This window comes from Vipera berus (assembly GCF_964194415.1).
Source record: "Vipera berus genome assembly, chromosome: 6".
NCBI classification, from domain to species: Eukaryota; Metazoa; Chordata; class Lepidosauria; order Squamata; family Viperidae; genus Vipera; species Vipera berus.
The window spans coordinates 84,748,540-84,761,114 of record NC_138208.1 but is presented as its reverse complement, the minus strand read 5'-3'; the positions used below and the strand labels follow the sequence as shown (position 1 = coordinate 84,761,114).

The window sequence follows — 12,575 nt, the reverse complement described above, 5'->3', positions numbered from 1 at the left end:
TCTCGCTTAGCAACGTGAATCTGGGGCTCCCGTTGTGGCCGTAGGTCGAGGACTGTCTGTATGAAGGGGCCTTGATTCTTACAGTTTTGCTAAGAGAAAAGGAGAAGAGATAAAGTCAAAGAAATCTCCCCGTTCCTTCAGCTGTTGAAAACTTATCTATTCCCACATGGAAGAGTCACTCGCCCTGGCTTTTTTCCAGGTTTGTGTCTTTAATCCTCATTCATTATTAATCAGGGCAGAAGCCGTGCCCTTGGAGATTTAAATACTTGCAAATGTAAATGATGGCTGGGCCCTGTCTCTCTCTCCCTGTCTCTCTGCAGAGATAGGCAAGTTTCATTTTGTTCCTTTTAAAAAAAAAACAACAACCTTGTTTTGGAGAGGTGAGGTCCTCATTATGATGCATCCTGATGTCTCGGTTCTCCGTGGATCCTGCAAAGCTCGGAAAAGAACACAAACGCACTTGGCTTTGACATTCTAAAAGGAGTGCTTATATGACCACACAAAACACCACAACGGAACAGGCTTAGGCCCCGGTCTGATCTCCTAGGAAAGTCAAATTCTCAATTCCGTGTGACTGAAGTGAAAAAGCACTACTGCTAAGAGATGCTGATTGGGGTAGGGCAAGGGGTAGGCAACTTTGGCTCTTTTATGACTCGCGGACTTCAACTCCCAGAATTCCTGAGCCAGCATGGCTCAGCTTGGAAACCTCTCTTTCCCCTCAGCATGGCTGACTCAGGAATTCTGGGAGCTGAAGTCCACGAGTCATAAAACAGCCAAGGTTGCCTACCCCTGGCGTAGGGACAGGCGGAATCGGAAGTTCCCGCCCATCAATACGAAACTAACCCTTTGGTTGCCCCCAGCCCTCCCCCTGTAGTCCGTCCTTGGGTAGCCAATCTGACATCCGCCAAGATGTTTTGAGAAGAGCTGAGGTGTTTAGGCGGGTGAAATTCCATTCTCAGGATACGGGGTCTTGAAGAGGCTGGCATGGACGAGATTCCAAAAGTTCTTCCAAAAGTTCTTCCTGAACTGTCAATCTCCCCGCCCCCCCATCCCAATTCCCCCTCATAAAGGTACACGGCTTTATTGCCCATTTGTTCCCCCCCTCCCCAGTTGATGGCAGGATGCCAGTGAGGCACCAAGCCTTCGGTTGACACCCCTTCGTGAAAGAAGGCCTTGTCAAACCAAAGGGATTCTTGAACAGAGGAAGCCACAATAGATCAACTTGCAAGCCAAACTGTTCTGTTCCAGCCTACGACCGGCCCTGTTTGTGTGTCAGGCACAACCCCTTTTTCCTTTTTACAGTCAATAGGCTGGAAAAACCCAACCCAAATTTATTTACTGTTCAAACAAAAAAGCAACAGAATATTTCCTTCAATAAATGAATCAAAATATCAAACAAGAGTCAACAAACAAGAGTTAAACAGATGTAGCAAGAACAGACCAGGATTCTTAGAATGTCTCCAAACGGTTGCCTTCGGCAACCAGCACTGCCCACATCTTCCCCTTTTATTATCTGTCCCAAGGTGTGGCTTCTCACTGCCTTCTCCTCCTCTCACTGAGTTGCCTCATTGATTTGCTCTGCTCTGCTCTGCTCTGCTGGATTGCCTTCTGCTTCTAGCGTCTCTGAACAGATTCAGCTGTGACTCTTCTGAGTCCGACACCTCGTACTCACACAGCTGAGCCTCATGAGGAACCTGACTGGAGGGGCCAGGCTGACACTGAATCACAACACAAACAGATCTTATGGGTTTAAGAATAACCCTGGCACCACACCATTTTGGGTTCTGAGACCTTGTGATGCTATACTTTCAACAGTTTATTTAGCAGCACTTCAAAGTTACAATGGCCCTTAAAAAGGTGACTTATGACCGTTTTTCACACTTATGGCCATTGCAACATCCCCATGGTCACGTAATCGAAATTCAGACGCTTGGCAACTGACACATATTTTATAATGGCTTGCAGTGTCCCGGGATCACGTAATCAGCTTTTGCGGCCTTCTGACAAGCAAAATCGATGGAGAAGTCAGATTCATTTAATAGCCGTGTTATAACACCTGCAGTGATTTACTTAAGAACTGTGGCAAGTAAGGTCACAAAATGGGGCAAAACTCACTTAACAACTGTTTTTCTTAGCAACGGAAATTTTGGGCTCAATTGTGATCGTAAGTCGAGGACTATCTATAGTCAGTTTTTATCATGGTTTACTGAATTTTGACTTATATTCAGAATCCAAAAGAAAATAGCTTTCCGATAGCTTTAAAATGACTTTTAAAAGTGGCCTTTCTGTTTATTGTTTTGCTTTTTCTTGAAGAAATAGTGCAAATGAAAAAAAATAAATAAATCAGGTTTTCTTCTGTTCTAAAATACCAGCTCAGGTTTCTCATCTTTCAGCCTGCAATTTTGTAAACCATCTATGAGTCGATTGACACCCTAAGAAAATATAAAATATTGAAATGGAAATTCATCCATTTATGTACATGTGATTTTGACAATTCAAATTTAGTATAGATTGTGTATAATCGATTTCTACAAGGGATCCTTTGGCTTTTAAAACATCTTATTGTTAAGATCTTTTGAAAATTTATTATATTTGAATTATTCTCTTTGCTGATTCCTCTGGGGGATTGGCACAGACTGCATGCAAGCCATACACATATAATTCAGGTGAAATTAATTTGCTTGATCCTGTCCTCAAACAATTAGGTATTGAAATCTATTTGAAAATTAGAGGATTGATATCAGATACCTGTTATGTGAAAAGGGAAGAGTTAAGAGCTTTCACATAAATGAAAGCATGGTCTATTTTAAAATATACTTTTCACAGACGAAAAAAGAAAGAAAGCAACAGGGGTTGGAGGAGAAAGGAAAAAAATCCTTAATCCTATTTCACAGTTACGAACTTTGCTGCATTCCCATGATCCTGTCATCAAAATTCAGATGCTTCCTGCCCCTTTTTTGCACTCTTGCAATCTGCCATAGTCTACCTGGATGCAATGTTGCCTGAATTAATTAACAACTTCCCCTGTCGTGAATTAATGCTAACATATGGCATTTAAGTACTGCTACCAACTCAGCACTTTGTCCTTTCAATATTTCCAATCTTTTCTTCCAAGTTTCTGCAAAGTCAGAGAACAGCTGCCATGCCGGTCTTCCTTAATTTCCTTTTTCTATGAGTCATGAGTTTTCTCTGAGTTGTTTACAAGCCACCAGACAGTGTAGCTATTATTTGATACCACTATAAAGCGTTGGGAGATGCTGTCATAAAATCAGTTGTAAAAGAGCTTTGCCAATCCCAAAGAGCCAATGATCAGAAATGGGTGGTTTTGTTAGGTGCAAGGAGTCTGAAGAAAAGTTCAAAAGATTTATTGGTCGTGCCTATACATAAGAATCTAGTCAACTAAAGTTCAATACTAAATTGGCACCAGATAAGGATCAAAAGAATTCAGGAGGGATTTGACTTACACCATTTGTGGGAACATTACGATTCTAGGCTAGTGACTCATTTAACTCTGCCCCTAGTTCTGCTTACTCTTCTCCTATAGATTCTTTGCCAATGTTTTTAACCCACCCACCCCCAAGATCCTAGTTTCCACCCAGGTAATTTGGAGGCAGGTGGACACACAAGTAGTCCTCGACTTACAACAGTTCATTTAGTGACTGTTCAACGATACAATGGCACTGAAAAAGTGACTTATGACCTTTTTTTCACAGTTACAAACTTTGCCGCATTCCCATGATCCTGTCATCAAAATTCAGATGCTTGGCAACTGGTTTTTATTTATGACACTTGCACTGTCCCTAGATGAAGTGATCTCCTTTTGCGTCCTTCTGACAAGCAAAGTCAGTGGGGAAGCCAGTTTCACTTAACAACCGGGTTACTCACTTATCAACTGGGGTGATTCATTTAACAGCTGAGGCAAGAAAGGTCATAAAAATGGGGCAAAACTCACTTAAATGTCTCATTTAACAAGAAATTTTGAGCTTCATTTTGGTCGTAAGTCGAGGACCACCTGTATTTCTCCCCAAATGACAAAGCTGCAGCATCCTCTATCACAATGTTTGTGAGAACTATATGGAATTTAGAAACAAAGTAAGGTATTGTTCAGGTATAAGCTGAATTCTGGCTGATTTTTAAATAATAATAATAATAATAATAATAATAATTTGGGTTAAAATATTTTACAAAGATTTTTTTAAAAAAAACTATAGAACCATAAAAAAGCAGAAAAAGAAAAAATTGTAAAAGGGTAAAAGGAAAAGTGAAGGATAACAAAAAGGAAAGAAAAAGATATTGAAAGAAGCAACTTAATTAATATGTTATTTTAATTATAATTTAATATTTTAATATATTAATATTTTAATTATATTAATATTTCAAAACCTTGAGAGTTCATCAAGGATAAAACTGAAGACTTCACTCAAACTGAAGTGATAACGTCACAGACATGAAGCTTTCCTGGCAATAAGATTGATCCTTTTCTGGAATATTTGTTCAATGTCTCAATCTGTCCTACAGCCCTGGATTTGCTGGTTTGTCCTTGCTTACCTTTGTAAGACCAACCAGGTTGGCAAGGGTCTTCCATCTAGTTTTCTTGGGTTAGGGTTAGGGTTAGAAAAAGGGTTGAGGACTGTCCTGATGCCTTAGCCATTATTTAGAATAGAATATTTTTATTGTCATTGTGTAACTCACAGTGAAATTAAGTTTGAAATTATATACAGTTGCAAGAAAAAGTATGTGAATCCTTTGGGATTACGTGGAGTTTTGCATGAATTGGCCATAAAATGCGCTCTAAACGTCATGTAAGTCACAACAATAGAAAAACACAGTCTGCTTAAAATAATACTACACAAACATTAGCTGTTGTCATGTTTTAATTGAACATAAGATGGAAACATTCACAGTGCAGGGTGGGAAAAGTATGTGAACCCCTAGCCTAATGACTTCTCCAAGAGCTAATTGGAGCCAGGAGTGAGCCAACCTTGACTCCAATCAGTGTGATGATATTGGATGTGTTGCTGACAGCTGTCCTGCCCTTTAAAAACACAGACCTGTTTTGGGTTTACTGGTCTCAAGAAGCACTGTCTGATGTGAACCATGCCTCGCAGAAAAGAGCTCTCAGAAGACGTACGAGAATTGTTGACTTGCATGAAGCTGGTTACAAAAGTATCTCCAAAAGCCTTGATGTTCATGTGTCCACGGTAAGACAGACTGTCTACAAATGGAGAAAGTTTAGCACTGTTGCTACTCTCCCTAGGCGTGGTCGTCCTGTAAAAATGACTGCAAGAGCCCAGCGCATAATGCTTAATGAGGTAAAGAAGAATCCTAGAGTGTCAGCTAAAGACCTACAGAAATCTCTGGCTAAAATTTTTGTTGACACATCTACAATAAGGAAAACATTAAACAAGAATGGAGTACATAGGAGGACACCACGGAGGAAGCCATTGCTGTCCAAAAAAAATATTGCAGCATGTTTGAAGTTTGCAAAAGAGCACCTGGATGTTCCACAGCACTGCTGGCAAAATATACTGTGGACAGATGAAACCAAAATTGAGTTGTTTGGGAAAAACACACAACACTATGTGTGGAGAAAAAAAGGCACAGCACACCAACATCAAAACCTCATCCCCACTGTAAAACATGGCGGAGGGAGCATCATGGTTTGGGCTGCTTTGCTGCCTCAGGGCCTGGACGGATTGTTGTCATTGATGGGAACATGAATTCCAGAGTTTATCAGGACATTTTGCAGGAAAACGTACGACCATCTGTCCGCCAACTGAAGCTCCGCAGAGGATGGGTGATGCAACAGGACAATGACCCAAAGCATACAAGTAATTCAACAAAACAATGGCTTCAACAGAACAGAATACGCCTTCTGGAGTGGCCCAGTCAGAGTCCTGACCTCAACCCGATTGAAATGCTGTGGCATGACCTTAATAGAACGATTCACACCAGACATCCCAAGAATATTGCTACACTGAAAGAGTTTTGTGAAGAGGAGTGGTCCAAAATTACTCCAGATCATTGTGGAGGTCTGATCTGCAACTACAGGAAACGTTTGGTTGAGGTTATTGCTGCCAAAGGAGGGTCAACCAGTTATTAAGTCCAAAGGTTCACATACTTTTTCCACCCTGCACTGTGAATGTTTCCATCTTATGTTCAATTAAAACATGACAACAGCTAATGTTTGTGACTTACATGACGTTTAGAGTGCATTTTATGGCTAATTCATGCAAAACTCCACGTAATCCCAAAGGGTTCACATACTTTTTCTTGCAACTGTACTAAGCTTGGTGTTGTTCAATTATATCTGGGGACGTTCTCAGTTATCCAGGTCATGGTTGTCCCAAAGGTGCTTTTTCAAAAGGCAGCTGGACTTGTTTTCCCTTGAAGATGTTTCGCTTCTCATCCAAGAAGCTTCTTCAGTTCTCGAAAACTGAAGAAGCTTCTTAGCTGAGAAGCGAAACGTCTTCAAGAAAGAAAACAAATTCCAGTTGCCTTTTGAAAAAGCACCTTTGGGTAGTTCAGTCATGTTTTCTTGATCCCTTAGTCCAGACATGTCAAACACAAGGCCCGGGGGCCGGATCCGGCCCGCAAAGTGGTTTCATGTGGCCCGCGAAGCCATCCTGGAAACAGTGAGGGAACGGCCCCCACTGACTTGGCCCTGGCCCAGAGACCCTCCTTCTGCCAGAGACCCTCAGATCTGTCCCTCTTCTGCCCAGGCCCCCATAGGCACCCTTGATGCGAATGATGTAGAGCTGGCCACGCCCACCCAGTAGGCCATACGCACTCTAGCCACGCCCACCCTGGCCATACCCACCCAGCCCCTTGAGGTCAACCGCAATGCTGATGTGGCCCTCAATGAAATTGAGTTTGACACCCCTGCCTTAGTCAGTGAATCTGACTACAATTCGGGCCAATGGAAATTATAATCTTTAAGATTTAGAAACTGTGGTTGCAATACCAGATGAATAGGCGGGTTAAACAAATCCTTGCATGAAGTATAATGGCCTTGGGGTTAACTGCTGAGTTTCCCAGACCAAGGAATGCTAGTTAAAAATCAAGGTCTCCTTGTTCACATACGAAGAATTTAAGACATTATGTCAGATTAAAAGTATCGGTGGGTTGTTTCCTTCACAGAAAACAAATGAAACATTTTGGTTTACTGAAGAAAATGTATTTGCAGGCACAAATACTACCCACTGTTTCCAACTGATCCTTCAGCTGCCTTTGTAAACCATATTGAGGTTTGGGCCTTTTATTTCTTTTTCTTTTTTTGTAGTTCTGAGTCAGTTCTTTGGATGTTTAATTTACTATGAGATCAGCCTCCAGCTTAAAAAAACGGTGAAATCATTTTAGTTAATTTGCCATATTTATCAGTTTACTAGTGGAACTTGAACAGGCCAAGAAGGAATCTGCCATTGACAGCAGTTTTGGAAAATTAAGGACAAAAGCCTTGCATTTTTCTTCCACGGGGTGAAACAAAACAGCTTTACGTGTAAACAAGCCTGAAATAAAAAAGAAAGGAAGGAAAGCTGAATTGCAGATTATTCCTTGACTTTTCCTGCTCCTCTTCTACAAACATACACTTTTAATAGAATTTATCGTTAAGGCTTGTTCTGTTTCGGCAAATTGTTTACCTTTGAAGTACAGGTTAGGGCTGAGTGGTGAGTTGAATTACACACAAAAAACCTCTTGGGGTTATTTAATACAGTAACATATTTACCAAGCTGTAACTATGGGAGCTCCATATCGAGTCATTTTCCTCTGAAGTGGCGTGAATTTTAATAGATATTCGGATGGCACTCTGTGTATTGCATGGGCAGAAATATCCCTTCTGATCCATAACAGTTGCTCACGATAGGGATAGGGAAAGCATGTAAACATACAGGGGACAAGCAGGTAGTTTGCTATATGTTTACTATATGAGAAGCACGGTGCATGGTAATTAGTACAAGACTGTAATTTAGTAGTGTTTGAACACATGGAAGTTTGAAGTGTTACACCTTCTAACTCTTCCCAATTTTCATGATGTCCAAAGAAGACCAATACTTTCATTCACTAGAAAGCTCGTATGTGTTGGGACTATATTACAGAGCTATTAAAGCTGTCCTGTCCTGTGACTTTCTCCTATCCTACAAACCGTAGAGGGAGTGAAAATGGAATATCAGGAAGCCAGATCAGTGGAGGAAACCACATCTTGGGTGTGGTTTTTGAAGACCTCACATAGTCGGACAAACATCCCGACAAGAGTTTTGCCCAAACGTGTTTATATTATGTTGTTCCTGGACTGTACATGTGATTCTGGTATTACAATGACTTGTTTTACAATGGGCAGTCTTCTGTCTGAAAGGACCGCCTTTTATGAAAAGGGAAATTTATTGGCAATGGGATTTCCCCATATATTAGTCTGTGATCCAGAAACAACTCCTAACAAAAAAGCTGTCACCATCTTTTTCCTTAGAAAACGGCTAAGAATATATCCGGAACAATAGTTTTCAGCCATGACTCAAAGCATATCTAACTCTCACTCTAACCCTAGATTCATTTTCATTCCCACTGGGATTCTCCCATATATTTATCTGTGATCCAGAAACAACTCCAAATGAAAAGCTGTCACCGTCTCTTTACTTAGAAAAACACTAGAAATCTATCCCTCGCATTAGTTTTTGTCCATCACTCTAAGTAGACCCTAACCCTAGAGTCATTTTCATTGGCACTGGGATTCAAAGACCTGAGCGACCAGTTCTCTGTGTGGATGTAGGCCTGGGCTTCCGAGGCTTAGAATGGACTTCAAGAAGTGACATCCACGCACTTCCTGTGGGCCGTTCTAGGGCTGGGAGCCTCCAAGGCCTAGAACAGACTTCTCGAAGTGACATCCACGCACTTCCTGTGGGCCGTTCTAGGGCTGGGAGCCTCCAAGGCCTAGAACAGACTTCTCGAAGTGACATCCACGCACTTCCTGTGGGCCGTTCTAGGGCTGGGAGCCTCCAAGGCCTAGAACAGACTTCTCGAAGTGGCATCCACGCACTTCCTGTGGGCCGTTCTAGGGCTGGGAGCCTCCAAGGCCTAGAACAGACTTCTCGAAGTGGCATCCACGCACTTCCTGTGGGCCGTTCTAGGGCTGGGAGCCTCCAAGGCCTAGAACAGACTTCTCGAAGTGACATCCACGCACTTCCTGTGGGCTGTTCTAGGGCTGGGAGCCTCCAAGGCCTAGAACAGACTTCTCGAAGTGACATCCACGCACTTCCTGTGGGCCGTTCTAGGACTAGGAGGCCTCCTTCAGGCCTTCGAGGCCTAGAATGGGCTTCCAGAAGCAATGTGGGTTCAGCCGGTTCTCCGAACTCAACAACATTGAGCTACCGGTTCTCCCGAACCAGCTGAATCCCACCACTGATTGGATGGCACTGAGAATCTGGCAGCACGGCTCACCCGTCAGTGTTCCTCGTTCTGATTCACGAAAACAACTTCTTTCAGAAGGCCCTGGTTTTAAGTGAAAAGATCCCAAGATCACCCTCTTGATTTCTTTGTTTGTGACGCTGCCCATGGACAAGGCAGGACTAAGGTGCTGCCGTGTGTGCCCCCTTAACTTAGAAACTTGAGAGCCAAAATACAGGTAGCCGGGGAACTTTGGGAGTTGAAGTCCATGCACCTTAAAATTGCCAAGGTTTTAAAAAAACGCTACCTAAGGAATCTCCTTTCATAGTTCCACTTAGTTTCCAAGCCCCATGGCAGTGAGGTGCTTCCAAACAGATTATGCATCAGTAATAACTGTTCAATTAATTCAGTGAAAGGTCCTTGGTGCTCTCTGAGCTTGCTTGTTTTCTTGCAGACGTTTCATTACCCTAACAAGGTAACCTTATCAGTGCTAGTAAGGAATGCTCTTTGCTGTCAGTTTATATTCTGGTGTCTTGCCTGTCTGTGTGGGTGGGGACGGTCTTAGGGATTCTTTGCTTGGGCTGTTTACTAATGTTTCTTTGGCAGTTTCTTGACTGGGGTATTGCTTACTTGATTGTTGGTCCTGATGAGAATAGATTAGAGTAGGTAGGGTAGGGTAGGGTAGGGTAGGGTAGGGTAGAAGAAAATAGAGAACAGGAATAGAATAGAATAGAATAGAATAGAATAGAATAGAATAGAATAGAATAGAATAGAATAGAATAGAATAGAATAGAATAGAATAGAATAGAATCTTAGAGGTCTTCTAGTCCATCCCCCTGCTCAAGCAGGAGAACCTATACTATCTCAGACAGGTGATTGTCTAGTCCCTTCTTAAAAATCTCCAGTGATGGAGCGCCCACAATTTCTGGGGGGTAAGCTGTTCCACTGTTCCATTCTAGTTCGGGTAATGAAACATCTGCAGGAAAACAACTAAGCTCAGAGAGCGCACCAAGGACCTCTTGTTTCAACCCTGAGCTACAAATATTCTCCTTCAATTAATTCAGTCCTTGCTTATTTCCAAGCTCTGTAGATGTAAAGCTTCTGAATGTGCGTTTGCTGAAGTTTGCCTGGATGCGCAGAGCTATTGCCTTGACCTAGTTTCTTCTATTTCTTTTCCTTTTGGCTTCCTCAAGTCAAGTGAAATAATCTAGCAGTAATTTAACCCCACCTAATCCCACTTTTTTTTCCCCTTTGCCAGCCCGGCATCGCAAATCTGCTAGGATTTCATTTACCTTGACATAATTTTATAACACTGCCTTGAAGTGTTTCTCTGGTCTAATGAGCATCCTCGCTAACAACGTCTGCATGAAATAAGAATACCTGGATCATTATGGGTAAAAAGGCTGCCTGGAGATTCTGCTAACCCAGGGGTAGGCAACCTTGGCTCTTTTATGACTCGTGGACTTCAACTCCCAGAATTCCTGAGCCAGCATGGCTCAGCTTGGAAACTCTCCCTTCCCCCTCAGCATGGCTGGCTCAGGAATTCTGGGAGTTGAAGTCCACGGGTCATAAAAGAGCTAAGGTTGCCTACCCCTATGCTAAGCCATTTCATTTTGAGCATTCAAGCATCCCTTTTGTTCGCCATTTCGCTTTCATATCTGCGCAGGCAAAACGGGGAGAGATTGTAGATAAGTTAGAAGAGGCTCACTCTTTGGTCCTACTCACCAACATTTAGCCTTGGATATTAGATAGGTTTTCTGTTTCAACAGTGAAAACAAGAGGTAGAAAACCAAACTGCCTTTCCCCCCAGTCTATGAATGGTCCAAAATTGCAAACGTTGGTGTAAGAAGAACGAGTGATACTAAAAGCGATGGAACGCTCTCCAGAGAAAGGCAGGTGATGGAGGGAAGTGTTGTTGTTGTTGTGAGAAATGTTTTCCACCTCCCTTGTCACCAGGGAGAGTGCCATGCTCACAACTCTGGTCGCTTGCTTTCGATGTGGTAATAAGCATTGATCACAGTTGAGGAAAGTGCGAGAGAGAGAAAGATGCCTTTTGCTGTTGTGGATATTATTAGTATTATTATTTTAATCTTCTAGCTGTGGAAGACAGAAAATTGTTCATAGGAATGGTTTCGAAGAAGTGTAATGAGAACGATATCAGAGTGATGTTTTCTCCATTTGGCCAGATAGAAGAATGCCGAATCCTTCGGGGACCTGACGGACTCAGCCGAGGTGAGCATACACCATATTATAAGGCACTCTTGTTTTAAAAGGCGAGGTAGAGTTGTGAGGGTGGGTGGGTGTAGTAGGTGGGGTGGGGGAAACAGAACTGGTTGATCAAGATCAAGGTTAAGCTCAGATGTCCTGGGACAAGCCCTTTTTTTAATAGAACTTCAGCAGAATTTTATTAAATGTCTCCAGAAATTCTATTGGGTCCTGTCTCCCAATGTTTAGCCATACAGTTCTGGATTGAGGGATGGGCAGTAATTAATATTCATATGCCTTGCATTTCTCTGTGGGTTGTTTCCCTCTTTCTCTTCAACCTAGACTACGGGTAGGCAACCTCGGCTCTTTTATGACTCATAGACTTCAACTCCCAGAATTCCTGAGTCAGAAGTCCATGAGTCATCAAAGAGCCGAGCTTGCCTGCCCCTAACCTAGACGTTCCAAAGAAGAGCTAGAAGACAGGTTTTTGCTTTCCCCTCTTGTGTGTATCCCCAAGTCCAGGAATAATTCAGTTTTCTTGATAGGAATTGGAAATCAGAGTAGGTCCTTAAGTATTTGTCTTCTGAATTTGTTCCCCTGCCCTGTTGACCTCCACATTTCAATATAGCTCTTGTCTGCTGGCTGCACATCTTCATCAGATCCCCTTGGCCCTGACTATTGCTTCTTGATCACACCAGAGAAAGATGCAATATTCCGAACTAATCTTTAGGCATTTCAACTGGGCAACACAGTGGAAGATTTGTAACTAGGGAGAGCAAAGAGCCACTTGTTTTGTGAGTGCATCTTGGATAGTGCAGCCTGGTCCTGACCCTAGATTTTCAGAAGAAGAAGGAAAAAAAATAGGTGGCTCTCAAGGGGTGATGTAGTGCAGATCTGAAGTTTGAACGAGACTGGGAAGAACCTTCTTGGGTGACTGTGTGAAGGTTCTCAACATGAACAATCGACAACTCGGTCTTACTCACATCTCACCG

General features: G+C 42.5%; 1 protein-coding gene across 6 annotated transcripts in view; it reads left to right on the top strand.

Annotated features, from left to right (window-relative positions):
- The window catches only part of CELF2 (CUGBP Elav-like family member 2), a 634,914-nt gene that overhangs the window by 525,791 nt on the left and 96,548 nt on the right, over window positions 1-12,575 (top strand). For all 6 annotated transcript variants that reach the window (XM_081330781.1, XM_081330780.1, XM_081330779.1 and 3 more), the window contains one exon: window positions 11,476-11,610. In XM_081330781.1, the coding sequence (XP_081186907.1) occupies window positions 11,476-11,610 (135 nt within the window). The remainder of the gene's footprint in view (window positions 1-11,475; window positions 11,611-12,575) is intronic.